The sequence below is a fragment of the Bombus vosnesenskii genome, unplaced genomic scaffold (genome assembly GCF_011952255.1).
Source record: "Bombus vosnesenskii isolate JDL3184/JDL3185 unplaced genomic scaffold, Bvos_JDL3184-5_v1.1 scf7180000013294, whole genome shotgun sequence".
Classification (NCBI taxonomy): Eukaryota; Metazoa; Arthropoda; class Insecta; order Hymenoptera; family Apidae; genus Bombus; species Bombus vosnesenskii.
Genome location: NW_022882945.1, coordinates 2,786,970 through 2,808,380, shown reverse-complemented (window position 1 = coordinate 2,808,380; position 21,411 = coordinate 2,786,970). Strand labels below are relative to the sequence as shown.

The following is a 21,411-nucleotide window of genomic DNA, read 5'->3' as shown; positions in this document are numbered from 1 at the left end:
GACCACTGACCCAAGACAATTCTCCGCGTGGTCGAGAAATTTAATCGCGAGACGTTCTCCGTACGATTAAACGTCACGGACGCACGCGACAGACCAAAGGGACAGGAAGAGCGTAATAGAGCGAGACACAGAGGGTGCAAGAGTATATCGAAAGGCGAGGAGACAGAAGGACGAAGGGTAGATCAACGGGTCCCCAGATTTCCCCAGCGATTGTCTCACAAAGTCTCGCGGAGTCTCGTCAAGCCATTCATCGGCGACGTGCCGAGACTTAAAGTCTCGAAGGCTCGCCTCATCTCCGTTCAACCGTTTCTCGACCTCAAAGAAACCAACGGATAGAAACGACCAGGCTTATTCAGTTTTATACCGTGATCCTCTCTCTCTGTCTCTCTCTCTCTCTGTGTGTGTGCGTGTCACACATAGAGAATCGGTCTCTTCTTCGCCCTCCATGGACGTTGGTTCTCTCTACCTTGTTACTCGTTCCCCTGTTCGTCGACGATAGGGTTGCCAACTGGCCGATAACGCTGATTGAAAAAAGGCTCCCACGCAAAATCGAATTTCCAAGTTGGAGCTCCCCTGGTAACGGGACACGCCGCGGCTGTCACGAGTACCGATTGGTTCTGATCGCTACGCAATTCGGCCTTCAGCTATTGATCCTTGCCGGCCATGCCTCCAACGTTTGTCCACAGAGGTGGACGCGCGACTTACGTTGTTTGCCGATGCACTATGCCATAGGTCTAGCTTGATCATCGTTGTAGGGTGGTGCGTGACTGCGTTTGAGATTTGTTTGCACAGCTTCATAGATTCTGGAATTATTGTGCAGTGCTTTGAGTGATGATGATTCATGGGTTGTGTCATAGAAAAAATTTTATTATTTTCATTCATAAGCAAGGAAATTTGATTCCAAGCAAATGACTACTTGAGAGAAGTAGAAGAGGAGCTCATAAGAAAAGCTGTTTATAAAACACATCAAAGACATAAAGAATCTTCATACTTTAAAAAGAATTTATGGTTTATGATAATGTGTATTCGAGTATTTGTGACTATTCAAATTTCTCCAATCTTCATAAAACTATAGAATGTAAATGAAATTCAAGAATATAAATTAATTAAAGAAAAGCTAGAAACTAAGAATTTCAAAATTTGCATCGATATATCGTTAGCCTTTAGTAAGTTAGTTAATAGAGGAAATAAGCTTTCCTAATCCTGCAAATACCAAAACGTTCTCCAAGCCTAAACTGAAAACTAAATTTTACTGCAACGAATTTCCCGTGAAATTTCCATTTTATTCAGTTCCAAGCACCAACATCTAATATCGTTCGACAATGTCGTCGGAGACGAAAGGCAACCGGCTGCAGCTGGAATTCTTCATCCTTTGATTGTTGAACCTTTAGCCGGGGTGGCGCACGTCGGCCCGCTTTGTATTAACGCAGCAAAATTTGCTGCGGACCTGACCATTCGCCCGTCGCTCCCAACGTATTAATTAGAAGCTCGCCCTTAAAGCACCTGCACGGTCTAGCCTTAAAGTACCGCACCGCGGTCTGGCGAATTCACTGCTCGGATTTCACGTAGCCAGACTGGAGTTTAGTACACCGTGGGGGTAATTATTCAAGCGGCATCTCCCGTGGCAAGGGAGAGAGAGTCACGCGAAAGTGGGGGTGCCAGAAGTGGGAACCCATTACAGGGAAGAAGAGAACCAGAGAGAAAGAGAGAAAGACAGAAGGAAAGAGAGAGAGAGAGAGACAGACAGACAGAGAGTTTCTCAGAGCGTCATCCATCACTCCGTAACGTACGCATGTACGAAGCGAGTGGCCTGAAATAATTGAGCAAGCGCGCAGAAATCGCCTCCGCCAAGCTCAGTAACAAGGATTTTCAGGATATTTGTGCAGCCGCCCCGTAAATAATAAATGACGTCGTTGAGATGCAACTTTTCGCCGATTCGTTTTCCAGCAACTTGTATGCTCGCGGGATTCAAGCCTAGATGCTTACGTTTGGCGGTTTCTGAGGGAAAATCGCACCGTGAAATTTGGTATTCTTGAATGAGAGAGATTGGAGAGAGGAACTGGATTTTGGGGTTGACAGTTTGAAACGTTTGAGAAACGCAACTTGGCGATGATTAATTTCCTACTTGGAAGTGAGGATTTTTTGTGATATATTCGTTGGGAGGTATCTCTCTTTCACATGATATTTAAACATAATAGGTTAGGTGTTAATGGTTGTTTGGCGAAACTATTTTTGGTAACGCGAGTCGAGGAATAATTTCTGAGTAGAAGGAAGTAATCTACCGAACCCTTCCAATTTAACAAGGTAACTTGATATTACCCGATCTCGACCTAACCTATACTGAACCTAGCCTGAACGAGATTGCGAAAGTTTTCATGGAAAGTAACGTCTATGCATAAATCGTTTGGCCGTGACTTTGCACGGTTTCCTATGTGCCCCTTTCTTTGTTACGGAACGAGTGAAATGAAAACATACGAGTAAGATATGCGAAGAATAAAATCCCTCTTTAATGATGTTTTACCTTTACAGAAAAATAATTTCAAAAATTCCCTCAAATACTTTTTCAGTTCCAATAAATTATTTCATTTTATTTTTTATAAAAATTTATAAATTTGGGAAACGATATATATATATATATACATATATATGAATTTATAACTGAGGAGCTTTTTGAAAAAAAAAACAATTTTTTACATTTACAACAATAACAATTTTAAATTTCACTAAAAATTTATTTAAATATTTAATAGCCCTAGCTTCGTTTTTCAGAATTATCACCAATTAGTATAATTACGCCGTAAATTATAAAATCGTTGGTGAAAATACTTGAAAATATTACTAGAAAACAATTTCAGTTGACGAGAACGTACATAAAACGATTGTTCCTCTAAATCAACACATAATATCCGTGGACGGAAAACTCATTTAATCTGAGATGAGTTTATGTCCCATCAAGGTGATCTAAAACCTTTTCCACAGTACTCTACTTCCGCCAAGGGCTATAATATATTAAATATACCGCGACCTTTCAGCAACGAAGCACAGCACTCTGTCACGGCGCTCCGCAACGATCGTCGATATATTTCGCGCATATTATTCTCGTTGCGGATACTTTTTCCTCCTGCATTGAATCGTTGATCCTTCCAACTTCCAAAAATATCCCAGTTTAACTTTCGATGAAAAGGTAAAGTGAAATAGACTGAAAAAGGGAATTATATTTTACGTTTCTCAGCTAGATTTCACCCTCCCTTTTTCGCTAATTCACTCATTCCCTGCCATTGTCTCTTTTCTCCTTTCACATTGTGTCTCTTTTATGCACTCTCTAATTCTATCTCATTCTTTACCCCTTTCTCCACCAAGCAACCCTTTCTTCCGTCTCTCTGTTGCACCAAGTCATTCACTGCACCTCATTTACCTTTCCTTTCTTGCATTATATGGGGTGTTCCAGGATTTATTTCGAGACGAATCTTTCTTTTAATGAACGTCATATTAAAATACCAAATTTGTATAATAAAATGTCGAACTTGTACTGAAACGTTATAATATTCTCATTAGAGATGGATAAATTCACATTTACCATTAAACCTACTCGCTATTAGCACAAAATACGGCACTCTTCTGAAACTTTAGTAAAACTCACGCTCATGTTTGTAACGCAACTAACAACTACAAATTTTAGGTTGTGTCGTTACTGCAATAAACGAATAAAAAAGCAATGAGTAAAAAGCAAAGACGAAGTTACGATCGATTTAGATACATAAAAAGAGGATTAAGAAAGCGGATGACGTATTTTTAGGTCTGCGCTTCGAATAATTATAATAATTTTAATATTTTTCCAGTAGAACATAAGAAGGATAAATTTTGTCTGTTAAAACATGGGACACCCTGTATATTTCAGTCGACCGTTGGCAATACGAATACTTCCCTTTATCCAGGCGCCGGGTGCACACCTTGGTCCCGTCGAAACGCCGATTTCCAGGAGCACGGAGACGCGACTGCTCGTCAGGCGGAATACTAATTCGGGATCGCAGATTTACAGGTTCTTAATTTCGTAGGCAGCTTTATAAATTGGAACGGCGTGGCGCGTTGCCGTGCTGAACGTAATGCAACGACTTCCCCTCGTCGCTTCTTTGTTCAGCCAGGCCTGTTCCTTCCCTCGTTTCACATCTTGTCCCGCATAGTCAAGAATACTAATGACACGGCAGTAGACTAATAAAAATTGTAGCGACGATCGTGAGCGAGGCACAGCCGGCCCGCGTCAACTATTTGTCTTTTTCCTTCGCTTGCAATTTCATATCTCTAGTTCCTACCGATGTAATTGAAATCTTTCTGCCTTTTGTTTCTTTGCAATTTCTTGGTTTCTTTAGGTTCTAATATGTTCTTATTTGAAATTCTTTCTCATTGGCTAAATGTTTTATTGCTTGATAAAAGGATTGTCTTAAGCTCTCTTCTTTCTCTACATTGGTTGTTTGCATAATTCGTTTTATCTTCTTTTCAATCGTCTACGTCTCTTGATTTGCTTTTCATCCCTTTCGAATAAATAACGCGCGGTAAACGTGTTTCCTACTAAATCTCAATATTTTCAGGGCTTCGTTTCCTTTCTTAATATTTCATTTCCTGGTAATTCTTTTCACCTTTGTTTAAAATGCTCATTATTTTTTCCGTATCTTACTGACAATCTTCATTAAACTCTGGTATTTTCGGAATCCTCTTCTCATGACTTCTATAATTCTTCCCTTATGTCAATTCGTTCTTCGCTGTTCGCTATTGGACGGATGAGATTAGGGGGTCAGCGAAGCGATGAATGAACACGACGATGAAATTGATTAGATTTCATTCGTCGTTTAATCAAACGGCGCTTTTAAGTGCCATTAAATCCACGATGGAAATTACCACGCCGCGAGCTCATGGTTTAACCTTGTTACAAGTCCCTCGTTACGATCCGTGATGCGACCCTTCTTATGCATGATGGTATATTTGTCGATGGTTTGCGACCGTTTTCTCGTAGATTTCCGATTGAATGTCTTATACGAGGTTATTTGCTTTCTGCTGAAAATAAAAGGTCAAGCGAATTGTCAATATTGATTTCTTAATTATCGGGAAACTGAAAATTCCTTTATGCAAAGTATACTTGTGGAAATATCAATCGAGCAGCTTCCAAAAAAGAAGAAAAGAATTGTAGATCTATCATATATCAAATATGTAGCATGGTTTAAATTAATTTTTTTCTAGATACAGAAATAACAAATGACGAACGCAGTTCTTAAGATTCACTATGATTATCAATATATTTAATAATTAATATAATTATCAAATACTTATCAATTTAAAAGAATAATTATCAATATAATTATCAAACGTAATTGATATTAAAAAATTAAAAACTCGGGACCATTTTGTGGGTCCTTTCTCCAGAAAATTTCTCTATCAAATTCGATTGAAGTTTTCTATCACTGCGAATATAATTGTGTTGATAATTACCGTTTAACATTATTATTATTACACGTTGCAAACAATATTTCATTAAATATCCTAGGAGCTAATGAAAGTAATCTCGGCAATTAGGTTGGGAATCTCAATCAACAATAATCTGCGCCATCAGCGAAAAGCTCAACCATCAAGCTTTTAATTCTTCTGAAAAGAATGCTCCAAAGACAATTCTTATAAAAATATATAAACTGCTTAAAATCCTGATTTCGTGGCATTAAATTTTAATTTGATGGACAGAGAGAGAGATGATAATTCGCACACATTATTCCCAGTATAGATAATATCAATTAGAAAGGACGATAATTGAACGTTAGCTTAACGAACTGCAAATATTACAGTGCGTCAAATAAGGATTTACCGTCCATTTTGCTTTTACTACAAACGCTATACATTGGCAACGTGCAACGCGATTCCCTAATTAATCGTAATTATTAATCGCACGCTGTTGGCATTACAAACTACGCCATTTATTGACTTCAATGTCGAATCGATTGATCCAATAATGTACCCCTGTCGGATACGTGTCCTGCCGATAGTTAATTGAACGATAATTCCAATTTGATCAAATGACTGGACATTAATTTCACCGGTTTGCTACATTTCGTTTGTTAAGAACATGTACAGCGATTCATAGTTAACGTTGCTTGTCTGCAACGAATGTACATAAGTACATATTTGGTTGTTTGGAGAATTCATATCGAAATATAAGAAGCAGTCAAAGGCAACATTTTATTGGATTATATAATATAATACAACTTTGTGATTTTTTCTTTGAAAAATTTCCCATCTTTTCACTATCTTGTCTAATTCAGAAGCTTATGTTGATTGCTAAAAACGCTACGAAATTTCTGAACACTCCGATATTAATCAGTTTCGACGAAGGGGACTGTTCCGCGACTTAAATTTAATTTTGATTTCTTTTTCTTAACTTTTAGAAGTTTTATCGATGAAGAAGGTTTCTAAAGCTTTTTGTCTTCGCTTTATTTCCCATCTTATATCGGGACTTTCTGCTTGTAAATAACATTGATAAGAGTGGATAGAAATAGAACAGAAAATATAACTCTAATTGAAGTTGTGTTTCATTAAAATAGTTTTATAATAGTTAAAATATTTTTAGAAAAAGTTTGCCTAGGTTTCGTTTTCTTCATTATGTTCCTAAAAATATGAATTGTCATAAATATTCGCAGTCTAATTATTGATTATGAAAATGTAAAAATTTATACAAAATTGTAATAGTAACTTATTAGTTATAATGAAATAATAAATATTCTAACCCTATTCAAAGTATACGTCTACTGCAGTAGAAGAACATATGCAGTATGTAATATGAAACAAATTTATACTCCAACCTTGATATCTGACGTATTCAAGCAAATGCTATAAGCGATTCATAATCAGCCGTATCCTATTACCTCGTACCGGTGCGTATAGTTTGCCACTGTCAACTCCCATTAAACCCAACAATTCAATAATCTTGAAATCACCACGAAGACCTCTGTATTAACTCTAAACATATTTGTTCAACAACAACTTTATTCCATTATTCCAAATTTGGAAGAAATAATTGTCAATTTTGGAATTCGGGAAGTTTTAACATGGTGCTGTCACAATTTCTTCACTTATAAATCTGTTTAAAATAATTCAGAAAAATTGCATTAAAAATAACTGAGGATACAGTTTTAACCAACCTCGTATGTGCCACAAAATTTCTTTTTTGGATTCTAGAAATTTCCAAAAAAAAATATATATATATATAGACCTCACATATATAAAATTTAACAGCTTTCGTACAATTTCTGTGGCGCTCAATAAAGGGAACCTTATGGTGCAAGTTAAAATCATATTATATTGTATAGAATTATATATTTTTATTTTATATTATATTTATATTTATATTACAATTCTATAATATATATATTATATATATAATTCCACATAATGCTATAATTCTAATCTGCACTACAATGTTTCCTTTGTCGAGTATCACAGAAATTGTAGGAAAGGGTGTTAAAGTTTATACTATCTGCCACACAATTGCACTATTCGTAGCAGCAGACGTGAGCGAGAATAAAGACGTTATACCTCGAAATGATTGAATATGCGTCGCAGTGAATTAGTGGCGGCGTTGAATTAAATATAAGACGCTTGAGGGGTCGGATCTTGGACGGTAGTCGCTATTAATGTCACCAACCCTAACCATGGGTCATGGATATCGCGTGGCTGGGGTGCATTCTTAATCAGTTGCGCCTTTCGGTACAGCTGTACGCCCCTAACGCGATGAGATAATAAAACTGCATCCGCGGCAAGCCCCAATAATTTCCGAAAATCTATCTCGACTGAGTTAAGTTCGACCCTAAGTCCATCACGACGGTACAAATGTAATCTGCCGGAATAATTCTTTCTTATTCAGAGGCAAATGCGAGTAAGTAGATACGTGTTCGAATTGAATTATTATAGTGCGGAAATTGTGAAGAATGAATGCACGTTATCGAAAGTCAGCTGATTTAAATAGTTTAATATGTATCAGGCTATGAATGCTTCCGTAAAAACTCATGCATACGATTCATGCTGGTAATGAGGATACGGTGCACTGATTATCGAATGCCTGAAATTGATAATTTATTCATATTCTCTGTAGAAGGTTATGTTGTAAATGGATTATGGATTTTTCTGAGTTTATGGATAATTTAAAGATGAAACATACATGGAATGCGTATAATATACAAAAATATATATATAGTGTCTAAAGTATAGTACCTATTTGCGATAATATTCGCTTGATAGTAGCATTTAATTGCATTCATTAAAATATGAATTTGTATTGAATTCTCACATACGAAGCAAAGAATCAAAGAAACTATAAGCATCGAATTCGAAAATTAAACGGAGGTCTTCGCGACAAGTGCGATTCATTAATAGCCAAATAAACTCATTTGAAATTACAATCGGATGTATTGTTGGTATGTAATAGAAGTGATGCTGTTGAAACCTTGCTGCAATCCGAATTTCTGAAGATTGTATAAGTAGAATTATATTTAGTATGGAAATAGATTCAGACAAAGCCATTTTGCTATTGTAGTGCATAGAAGTGTAAACCATTGGGATAAGAGATTTGATTTTCAACAAGATATGTTTCTGGATAGTTTCTACAATTCATTTCGTGTTTCTAACGCAGAATTGCATAAATTTCTGTATATAATTATATTCCCATGTATAATGTCAGCAATATGTACAATTTAATTATGTGATTTTCATATCAAATAATTCAATTTAATTATTATTGTATTTATATTATCAATACACTTCACCTTGTATTCCATACGATCGAATTATTTATAAATAAAGTATATTTTCGTTTCAAAATTGAAGCCTTATCGTGTTAAATATTTATTAGACTCGAATGGATATGTTATACAATACACTATATGATACATAACAAACCCACAAAAAATACTTCATATAATACAAAATAACACAAAATAGATATAAATCTATATAATAGCATAAAACATATATAAAATTACATTTGAACGGATAATTTTTACAATTAAACAATGTCGCATATATTTCGGGATTACGAGAATTGGATATCCGATTTCTTTTTTTTCCTCTTTCTCTTTCTCTATCCCACTGTTCGTAAGGCCATTTTAATTTACGATGGAATACTATTATTTCGCTGGTATTCCACGGATCCTCGGAGCCGCTTCTTGAGAATTTTTCATCCGTTCGACTCTCGAACGGCCGGGGCTCTCTCCGTTTCCTCAATATCTCTTTCCATTAGGATCGCTAATCGTTTTATCATCTCAAGATTAATGGGATCAACGGGGCGCTTTTAATTTCTGTCGTCAAGAACCCACCGCTTACGTCAGCTCCTTCGTCGGCCGAGGGAAATGAAATTCTCGTTTCATATTCCAGATTAGAGATCCTTTTTCTTCCGAATGCGCGGAAGAACGCTTATCTCGCTAAACGAAATATATATTGGAATATACGCGAGACGTACCTTTCTGAATGCTAGATAACTCCTATTTCTATGATTATAATGTAATGGAGATATCATTTCCAGAACATTGATTAATTGAACGTTTCCGTTTAGTGGAACATTAATCTGATGAATAGAAAGATGTATCGTGTCCTTCTTTTCAAATGTGATTAATTAAGTTGAAATTAGAGTTAACTAATTGAATTTTTTAGTAATTTTAGGACAATTCGTTCCTTTCTTAATTATTAAGGCTACTGAGCGAAATACGATATGTAATTGCTTTTTTAAAAGAAAGTATTCGAATGAAAGATGAATTATTTTGGAGAAATGGATGAAGTTTAGATATAAAAGAGACAGGACTCGACTAGTTTGGGATACATCGCGTATTATATAGAGACAGGCAAAGAGGTAAATCTCAATTCTCTCGTTATTCTGTTAAAATACACAAACCCTATCTATCACGCCTTTTTTCCTCGTAATCAATCTCCTAATCAAGAAACAACTCTCAACAGATTAATTAATTCCTCATTCCAGCCGCGAGATCGGCTATGAATCTCTTTCAACGCCACTCTCTGACTCATCGCGACACGCTCGACATAAAATGTAACTATGGTACACCCTGGTGAATCGCACGCAATGCGTATACATATTCGCGGTGCTCGCAAAGGGTTTCCAGAGTCGCACGCACATTATTTCGTATTTATGACGTTCACTCTTCGTACAATCTCGTGGTTACTCAGGTTAATTACACATTACGATATTGCTGCAACATTGACATAACTAAAAAAATCACGATTTTAGAAAGAATGACTAAAAATTTTGATTCGTTACAATTTTACAAGAATATCGTATTAAGATGAAAAATTGGTATGATAAGATGAAAATCTTGTACAAAAATGTTATAATATTCTCATCTAGTTCGATGAATTCGCCTTTGAAGCCTAAGTCTATTCTAAATTCTTTTGATGACAATTTTACTTCGCGATCGAGACTTGTTTAATATTACGTCGTCATTGTTAAAGAAATTTCAACAGGAGCAACGTTTATTCTTCCATCTACAAAATCATAATTTGAAACGATACATTATTAACGATAGAAAAAGGAAAAGGAGTTAGAATTACCACTATAGCAATATCACGATAGCATAAGATATGACATTATTTTTGAAACATTAATGAACTTCATGCTTCTATTCTAATTGAAACGATTAAGATACGTCGTCGTTAAAGTAAATCAATAGGAGCAACTGTAAAAATGGAATGAGAACATAAGTGTTTGACAAACGACAAATTTTGCAACAAAGAATATAAATTGTTATATACGTTATTAAAAATTATTCGTTGAGCCCAGATAAATGAAATATACTGTATCTCAGTGTGAAACTAGCTTTGTCTAATAACGTGATCGTGCCGACAATGACACACAACTGCACATGGCTATGGGCGCCAATGGCTAATAAAACGACAGAAGACGAAACATAAAAGGAATTGCCAAAATGAAATTATAAATTACAAGCAGAGGACTGTCTAAAATACGATCGCGTCACGGCATCAAATTTTACGAGGCATCCGTGGTTGGGGTTGAAGAGTTTCGGATAGGGAGGCTAGAACCTTTAAACCTTCTCCCCCGTTTCTTTCGCTCATGAGAAAGTCTCCGCCTGTGCTCTCGTCTTTTCGCGCGTTCTCCTCTTTTTGCCGTAGGATACGACGCGTTTTCGGACTTGGACGAAAAGTTCCTGTGAAACTTTCGACACTCTTTGCGTTTCTACGGAAGACACGCGGCCCGTGAAAGGAAACGTACGTCCCTTTGACGAACGATCGGCGATGGCCGTGTAATTTTCGAAAAAGTTTCGTGCCGGGAGTTCGACGAAAGTTTTCGGGGGCTTCCGATGAAATGGCGCGATGTAATTGGAAAGTTAATTAGTTCTTTCAGGATACGGGTTCGGCGCTAAGTGTTCGATCGTGGTGATTTTGAATCTGACACGTTGCGATTATGTATAGATTTTTACACTTTTAGATTTTCTTCTGAATTTCTATACTCTATATTCTATATATTTTAATTTCTATATCTCTAGATGTTCCTCAACAATTTTTTTATTTATTATCAAATACTTCACAAAATTATTCTATTCCTTAAATATTTTTATGGCAAGATTTATGCAAAGGTTCTTGCGAGTAAAAAAAGGATAGGACAAAATAATGTACATGCTGTTCTAAACAGATACGGTGGAACCTATCACGTAGCCTGAAGGTTCAGTAACATTATCCAGACGATAGTTTTATGTCGAAAAACTTCATAATAGGAACTTTGCTCTCGAGACACCCTTAAACTCACGGATATCGTTAGATTCTATAGAGAACGCGTTAGACCGCCTAATATTCGTCTGTAAATTTTCTGGGCAATTCAGCGACACCTATGCGCCATTCGGATGCGCATATCGATATATCGCTTAATTTTAACGACGCTGCGAGGGTATATAATGTAAACTCAATACCTTGGAGCATGCATGTTGGTAAGCGCCATACGATCCGATCCTGGATACTGGCATCAAATCCCCGACATGGCCATTATACGCTCATTTCAGGTTAATACTTGGCCGATGTCGGTGCATTGACCTAACGACCGACACCGTCGGACATTAAAGTTGAGCACCGCTGAGCTCCATCGCGCGGGCCGCATTGTCTGCCCTTATTTGCGGAGTTGCCGAGCAAATTATCCTGAGGATTTTGCCGGGGATATTGACAATGTCGAGCATCCGTGGAAAGCGAGAAGAAATGTTTGCGAACCGCGAGATAATGTTCCACGATTCCAACCATTTTACCAGCCAGTATTCGCGAAAATTGTTCGAATTTTCCTCGTGTTTCGTCGTCAATCGACGACTAATATGGCATTGTCTCGAATATCGTTGGTTACAGGTTCCAAGCAAAAATAAAATGTCTGCAAAAAGTATTTTCATATTGTTGTATTTATTATAGCGTATATTTAACGTAGAACATGATTAAAAAACGATTCATCGGAGAATAAAGGTACGTGCAAACATCATTTCTAACCACCGTATATAAGGGATTATACTGGTTATAAAAAGATGATGGGACGCTCAGAATGAATTAGGTTAAATCGTATGAAATCGATCTCTACTATTTTGTTAGTAAGGTTACACCGTGCAAGGATTAAATTCACTTTTTCCTGTGCAAGGATTGCCTTTTGGCAAGAATATTAATTTCATTATAAAACTATAATACTATTAATACCTCGAACTGTTATACGCGTAAACTGCAAAGTATTATAAAATGTAAATTCGAGACTCGGAGGGTATTAGGAAAAGAGGATTAAAATTTTTACCATTATTTCACGGAAGAATACTTAACATCGTGAACCAGTTTTATTAAAGTATGTTTAAGGTCATAAAATACATATATATGTATATATATATATATTTGACGAAGTCAAAAGTTGAAGTAAACGTAACTTAGCGCGATGAACCAATTCGAGGAAAGGCTATAATTATGAAATATGTATATTTCTGGGAAAGAATTAAGATTATAACAATATTTAAAGATTAAAATCCAAGAGTTCCAACCAACTCGCATAGCAAACGCGATTACAGAAACCGTTGAACTACACGTGACGAATGGACGAAGAGGGCTGACTACTCGCGGAGATAGGTGGTCAATCGGGACACGTGGGAAAAGGAAAACGATAATCTAACGAGGACATGCGACAATTGGATCACAGGTTGCCTTTTCAGCTTTCGCCTTTTTTTCGCCCTTGTTGGCGTCCATAAAGGGGCGATTCAAGGAGCAACTCGCATCGTCGAAAGGGTTCAAAAAGCAAGATTCCCGGCCGATTCTTCTTTTCTCTTTTCAATTTTCTTTAGAACGCTTACGCACGTACGAACCTACACACACGCGCGTTGCCTCTGCCTGGATCTAAGATAGTCTTGATTCTTAAAATTCCCGATGCAAGTCTCTGCCGCGGGCGATATTGGAAAACCTATCGATGCCTTCTCATCTACTCGTTGGCATTCAATAGAAACCGGACGGAATATTCGGACGCAATTTCTTTATGATAATTCAATTTTTCCCTCGATCCCGTCGTGGCCATCCTGGCTTTCGCGATTCCAAGAGCTGGCCAACGCGCAGCCTACATACCTGACGTACCGACCTTCTCCAACCTTTTATCCTGCAAATGGCCGGACCTTATTCGTCCATATTGCCGCGAACAGCCTCCTGACTAAAGAATCCTACTGGCTCTTTCGTGAATTCATTTTGAATACCCTAGCCAGCTCGAGAACCAGCGGCCTTCTCCCCCATGCTGCATGAAAATTGATCGATTCGTGCCTCAGGGCGTAAGAAAATTTATTGTATAACGTAGCCCGCTCTTCGATGTCGAACTACCTAGCTTTAGGTAAAGGTTGGATCGGTCGTGGAACGGTTGAACGAGATCGTTGGTGACCTATGGAACTGCAAACGTCAGATTGATGAAGTTTTCACGAGGATCAATTGTATTCGAGTTTGTAAAATGATAATCGAGGTTAGTTCGAGTCATTTCCTTTTGTTAATATATTCCTGACCCATTGATGGTTGTAAATAGTCGATAGCCCGTGTGCTATCGACTATTAATATATATTAAATATATATACTTAAAAATTCTAAACAATAACGACATATGTTGATTGTTATCTATTTTTGATCTTGACGTTGAATTAATTGCACCTGTCAGTTACAAGTGGCCATTGATTACTTACATACATTTCATTTTTTGTGAATGGTGAAATTGTCTTGTTATAAACTGATATACTTCCTAAATCTCGAAAATCGACTTTCTTAAAACACCTACTTATCTGAACAATTTTCTTGCTTGTATTTTGTCAGTGTCATGATTTCATCCAAGATATTCCGTGTATACTTAATCCATTTCGTATCAATTTATCTGGCATATATCGTATCACATCCGTAAGTGTTCTTCCCTATCTTCATTTTTCCGCTTGCCGAAGTTTCCCATTATACCCTGCTGCCTTGGAAGGGCAGACGTTATCCGATTATTTCGTTCAACATTTACCGCCGCGACACAAATGCATTCTTCGGTTACCGCCCGCTCCGATTGTATTCTCTTAAGTGGTATTTGCTAAGATAACTTCGTCCACTTTCTCCTAATTCTCCTCCAATAGTTACTTTCCTTTGGCGAACAATTCTGATGAAGATGGACGTCGTACAAATGCTTATCAATCAAACATTCCATTAAATGAATGTAATTACTGATTACGTATACCATAAAATAAATAAATTAAATAAATTAATTAAATATATATATTTGACGCGCTTAAAAAGTATTCAATATATTTTAACACTAGAACTACCACACCAGTCAAATTGATTGGTTTTACAATTTTATTTTCAAATTCCTATTTCATGTTATATCTTTTTTCCACAATGATGTAATGACTTTTGCAACGATAACTAAAAGAGTAATATAATAAATTTTATTTTGTTTTTTATATATTCAAATTCGAAATAATTTTGTATCAAGGCTACTTATACCAATACCAATCAAAATGACTGGTACTTGTCAAAGTGTAAAAGGGTCCTGCAATCTGTTTATCGAACCCCGATTAACCAGTTTCCTCGTTTTGTACAACTTCCCACACGTTTTTTAAACTTTTACTGCTTATCATTCAATATGATGATATCAGTTATCAGGAAAATTCTGGATGGATCGCTAGATCTCTAGATGCTAACACTAAAAATACCACAGCAGTCAAAATGACTGGTTTGACAATTTTATAAATGTGTCAATCTTGGTTTAGAGATCATGGTCCCAGATGGATTAATAATACCAAAAATATACTATATAACATGGAATTGCTTCTGTAAGAAAGTAATGAATCAATAAATATAAAAATATTCTATTATTACGTATTTTTTAAAGACCAGTCACTTTGACTGGTTTTGGTAAAAATAGCTTCGTGCTAATTATCGATAGTTCTAGTGTTAAAGAAACGCGCTATTGATGTTTCATTGTATTTACTCGTATTAGATGACATTTGATACGCATCAATCTGATAATAGGTAATACAAATACTTTATTTAATTTTTGGCAATAATTCAACTTAACATCGTTTTATCGACGGATAACGATATATATCGATAACACAGTTTAGCTTTATTTGGCTTTAGCAGTATCTTTAATACCTTACAGCGTTATCGATCAGCTGTTACTCGAGTTACGTTCCCTACTCGTCTTCTCTTCGTCCATCTTGCTCTCCTTTGGCCGTCAATGCCGATTGGAAAATCGAAGTACCCACGAGGGTGGTTACGCAGACCCGTTAAACCCCCTTAGTGGTGGCAATATACGAGAAGGACTTATTGGCTAACTAAGCCAATATCACCGCAAACGATGTGTCCATCTGGCAAGCTAATTAGCAACTTATGAAACGAATCGCGACGTATTAGCCCACTTTATTTGTTTCACACTCCTGCAAGTGTTCGTGTACTGTGGCGATAAAGTGCTTACCGGTTTTTATTGGTTACTGGTTTTTAAATGACTTTAGCTTGTTTGGTTATTCGTGAGAATGTAGGGTCAAAATTATTACACCTACGGATATGTATCAATGAGCCTAACTTTCAGTTAGAATACTCAAAGATGCCGTGAAAAGTACAAGACTTAAAAAATCAAGATTCGCTGAATTAAAATAGTCGGATAATGAAATAGACGACTAACGTTAAGAGAAAATACTTCAATAATTGAAAATATTTTAATTTTTAGAAATTGAAGTGAAACTCAGAAAGAACGTTTTTTTTATTTGCAGAAAAAAACACATACACACAGAATCTTTTCGTACAAACAAACAATTATGCCTAATCGAGATCGCCGAATAATGAATTTTAAAATATCAAAGTAGCTATAATCATTTAATCCTCAAAAATTCACAATAATTAATACGAAAATGGAATTGTTACAGGTGTTAGCGTGTATCTGTGCGATCGCGACTCCGGCCAGGAGTAACCATCGAGGTACATGAAAGAAGGACATGAACTACTCTCAAGGTAAGCTGTGTCCGATCTCAATTCCAGAATCGCAATTCAACCAGTATACAATTTCCATTCAATCTTGCGGAACGCGACGTTGGTACATATGTATATAGACACGTACACAAATGTACGGAAACTATAGACGGTGTATATGTATGTGTGCGTGCGGAAAATTCGCCGAAGGTTTGTCGTCGTCCGATCTCGAGCTTCGCTCGAAGCCAACACGAGCGGTCTGAAACAGTTCGGAAATTCACTCAACTAATCAAATACCGCTAAAACCGCTAAACAAGTTAGGTTAGCAATCTACGTGCTCCGAATGGCAACTCCGAACTGCTCTGCGGCTGCGAAGCGCGAAAACGCTCGCGACTGCTTCCGCAATCCGCACGCCAGCTCCGACCTACCCTCCTCCACCTACGGAATCCCTTAACGAGGGGAAACGACTCGACGCAGACGTGTCCGATTCCTTCTGGCCGCAGATACAATTCACTATCAGCTCAAAGAAATTATTTCTTCTTCGACTTCCTCCAGTCCTACGTCTGCGTTTCTCTTAATCGACGTTTGTTGGAAAGACCGAGGTTTTTGTTTTATTGGGTTTGTTGTCGGGTGTTTAATCCTTTTGATAGTAGCCCTCATAACGTGGTATATATAAAAAATTCCACAGCTTTCTCTATGAATACGCACGTTATTTGGTATACGAAGTTATTTGGTATATTCAGAGATTTGTAATTTATAGAAAACATAGTACAAGAAAGTTTCCATACACGAATCTAAATAGGAAGACTTTCTTCTGCTTGAAAAAATTTGAAAAAATTCTACAAACAATGCTTTACATTACACGCGAAGCGTTTAATATTCACCGCTGTTGCTAATATACAGTTGCAGAAGAATATTTCTAGCGTTATTCGCGCGATGATCATTCGAATGGTCTCTTTATGGTTGCTGAAGAATTTAATTTCGCTCGAAAAGCCATTATGTAAAAGACCCATCGCGTCCCTCGACCGCTATGTGCACGAGTAAAAAGTCACTCGAAAGCTTCTATGTAAACCGAACGAGTTTTTAATTGTAAAAGCATCACGTACTGCTCTGCCACGCTCGAACATCGGGGTCACTTCGTTCCGAGGGTTGAAAAGACACGTGCGGTTAGCCCGTCAAGATGTTTCCTCCTGACCCCCTTCTCTTCCCTTAATTGTTCTCATATTTGATGGTCGAGACGTTATCTTGCGTACGTGTCCTTTCTTAATTTGCATACATATACTTCTGTTTATAAGTATTGGGACATGTACGGAAAATGAAATTAACATACGATTCTTAATTCATTCCGCTTTGTCGTTTTCACGACTATAAAAAACATGAAATGTTTTTGGCAATTCGTATTACGAGACTAATAATAATAAGATGCTATAAATAGACGATAAATATTACTTTTATTTAGATAGAAACGTGACTACGTATTACCTACTTATCTTCGTCACATTGTTTAACTCTAATTCAGTATGCACGACATATTTAGATACGCATTATCATTTTTCGTAGTTAATTTCTAGTGTTAATTTTATCTGTTAATAACACAAAGTCTCTATAAAATCTCATTGTGACGGTATATAACAGTACGTGTTATTATAGTCTCTCAAAGAATTGGCATTTCATTCGATAGAAAAGAAGAGAGAGAAGATTCTAGTGTCGATATTGCATGATCAATAATACATCCCGATTTGGAATATTGAATTGAGCCACGTGCTATCACGACCCTTCGAGAGTAACCCCGCGATCGAAACTTCCTTTAGGAGGGTATAAAAAGGAAATTCAGAAAAACCGGCTGCACGCCAGCGTACCGAATAGAAGGCAAATAATGAATTTAGTCTCTTTTAAAGAGGTTATTGACGGAATCCATTGCTGTTCCTAAACGCATGGCCGACCGAGCGAGAGAGCCAGAATTTCCCCCGGTGCTTCACCCCCTCCCCTATAACGTAATTACGAAACTCGTCCTCGACCGTGCCAAAGGGGTTGTTTCTTTGTAAATTTTTTCCCCCCGGCCAGCCTCTGTGAAACCGATGTTTACTCGGATGACCACTTTCGCCACAAATCTCGATCGCAAAGTTCACGCCGACGATCGAAGCTAAAGGTTAACTTTCCTCTCCGCTTTTCCGTTATTTTTGGCAACGACGAAATTCAACCAATGTGTTTTGATGATATATTAAGTTATTGTGTTCTTTATTATAGTATCTTTATTGGTTTCGGTTGCATTTGAAATGTACGTATTTATTATCTCGTACAACTATTGTTGAAAACTACAAATCAATAACATAATATCGCATTAAAAATATCTGTACAACCATTATGTATGGAGAAAAGATCGGCGATTTAAATTATTTTTTATATATTCTATGTCCTCAAAATGACATTGAGTAATTCATTATCGAAAAATTTTTTGTAAATGGAGTTGATCAATTTGCCTTCTAAGTAACTTAATTGTGCCTTTACTTCCTCCTTTGTTCAATAATTCGTATGAAATTCTATTACAAATATTATATATAACACTATAAGTGTTGCAGAATATTATATCATCATAAACAGTAAGCACGTCACGATGTTTTATCATATTATAATATTGATGCGAGATAAGTTGTGTAACAGAATATATTCTATTATTCATTTAGAGAATAGTATTTATAAGCTATAATTTAGAGAATAGTGTTATAAGCTAGGGATAAATATTTGATATCTATCAAGTAGCTTAAAGGTAATTTAATTGTATCCACATGCCAAAACACGGGCATGTATCTCAACTAAATTTAAGTATCTAAAAACTAATTTCTTCTTCAAAGGCCAAACTCCGTGGCATATTGAAATCCAATATCCTCTGTTGTTCGAATTTCTTATTTCGTGGTTGATGTACTTTCAATTACTTTAATCCTTCCAAATATCCCAAATTCCTATTTTATTTTATTCTAATTGTGTTTAAACGAATGAATGATCCTTTGTGACTTTAAAGCAACTTTTAGCGGCGATAGAATAAAACCAAAGTAAGAGAGATAGGTCGATCCAAGCATCCTTGACAACCATCTGACTTATGTATTGTAAATACCATGTAATCCGATGACCTCTCGGCGACGGTCCCTTCATTACCGGCGCGGTTGCCATTGTTCCGTTGCTATAATTGAATTCCCAAGGCAGCCGCTGGCAACCAATCCTCATCCTCTCAGCATCAGCGATCCGAGAGCACCGCCGATTCCACGTCGAAACTCTACGAGATCCTGATTTACCCCATTCAGCCGGGAATAATGCGATATCCCGACCCCAAAAGCCACGTCGAACCTCACTTCGAAAGCGAAGTCATCTTAGCAAGGGTTAGTCTGATCTCGTGCAGAGTCGATTCTAAATGTCCGTTCGCTCGTGTCACCCGGTCGCTTTTCCGGCCGACAGCCGGACGTGATTTCCATCTTGAAAACGAACCGCGAGTCCGCGCCTGTTTTATACATACGACTGTCTGTATCTGATAAGCTGAAATCGAGGCTTCGTTCTAGATTCTCTGTGATTAAAATGCAGAATCAGTGTGGCTGAAAGATATAGAGGATGGCTGGTAGGATAGCACTTCGTTTAGAATGCTGGTGAACGATGCGATCTTTCTTTGGTGTTGGAGCGTCTTTGTTCTGCGAAAGGAGAAAGTTGGGGTTTAGGAATGAACGTGAAGTTAGGATCGGTCGGCTGGTTTTCGGATGTAGTTATTTGTGGTGGAAGATAAAAACGAATGATAGGTTTCAATATTAATTTTTTAATTTATTCTTTTTCGATATATAGCGTGTAAATATCCTAATTAATTGTAATTCATGTGGATGCTTCTTTTCGTCGATTTAACACCTTTGTAATATTAATCGTAAATAATAGAATGAAGCTTCGAATAGCAAGTAATAGCTTTTAATACCTTCGGTTACAGTCTTCGAATAGAAACGAAGGTATTTAAATTATATTTTAGGAAGAAATAAAGTTTCCCTCTTGTTAAATGCATTCCTCTGCTCTAGATACTGTCTATTGCATACTACAAACCTACAATTTAAATAGTCAGTGTATCGACGTACCATGTATGCAATATAGTTCGAAGTGATCTAGTTTCTCTTGAATCTAGTATATCCTAACTCACATTTTATTCATCGCATCACTTACATACGATTTCATTCCTTCAAGATTTAACGATGTACACTAACCTGAATATTTCTCCTACTGCAGCTCTCTTGAAATATATATGCTTCTAAAGAATTTTCTACACCAACCTCAACCAAATCAATGCAACAAGCTGTCAAATAGATTTCCAAAATTGGCTAATCGGAATTCAAACTATAATTTAATAACGATATCGTCAGTTAAAACTTCAAAGAATACAAACATATCACCCTGCCAACTTAACCAGCTATCAGATAAATTCTCAAATTGCATAATCACAGTTCAAATCGTTCCAATCCTGAAAAATCTCTTCATCGTTGCACTTTCCACGAGAAATGGAAAAAGGCTTGCGTCGAAAAGGATAGAAACGAGACAGAAAAATACAACAACGTGCAATCATTGACGCGATCATAGATACAACGGGTATATGGAAAGCGGGGATCGACAATCTTTCGAAACGATCGACGTGTCGTTGCGGCTACTAATCAACGCGCAGATACCGCATATTAGCGAGAACAACGTTACGGGGGTTTCGTCGAATTCGCGTCAGTCTGTCGGCGGCAGATTTTTGGTGCGGATGCGTTATGGGTCAGTCCGGTGCTGGACAGTTACGTCGACGTGAACAATCGATGTTAGCCATCAGTTGCAGTTTGCGCGAGGCAGCTATACCCGGGACAATTGTTATTGACAAATCGTAATGCCGGTCATCAGTCATGGTGGAGACAGGACGCCTGTAGCGGCGCGGCCCGCGCA

The 21,411-nt window shown here is 37.1% G+C and overlaps 1 protein-coding gene across 7 annotated transcripts in view; it reads left to right on the top strand.

Moving 5' to 3' along the window:
• The window catches only part of LOC117233046 (teneurin-m), a 650,776-nt gene that overhangs the window by 183,602 nt on the left and 445,763 nt on the right, over nt 1–21,411 (top strand). For all 7 annotated transcript variants that reach the window (XM_033492948.1, XM_033492956.1, XM_033492954.1 and 4 more), the window contains exon 2: nt 16,431–16,515. In XM_033492948.1, the coding sequence (XP_033348839.1) occupies nt 16,500–16,515 (16 nt within the window). In that variant the 5' untranslated portion in view covers nt 16,431–16,499. The remainder of the gene's footprint in view (nt 1–16,430; nt 16,516–21,411) is intronic.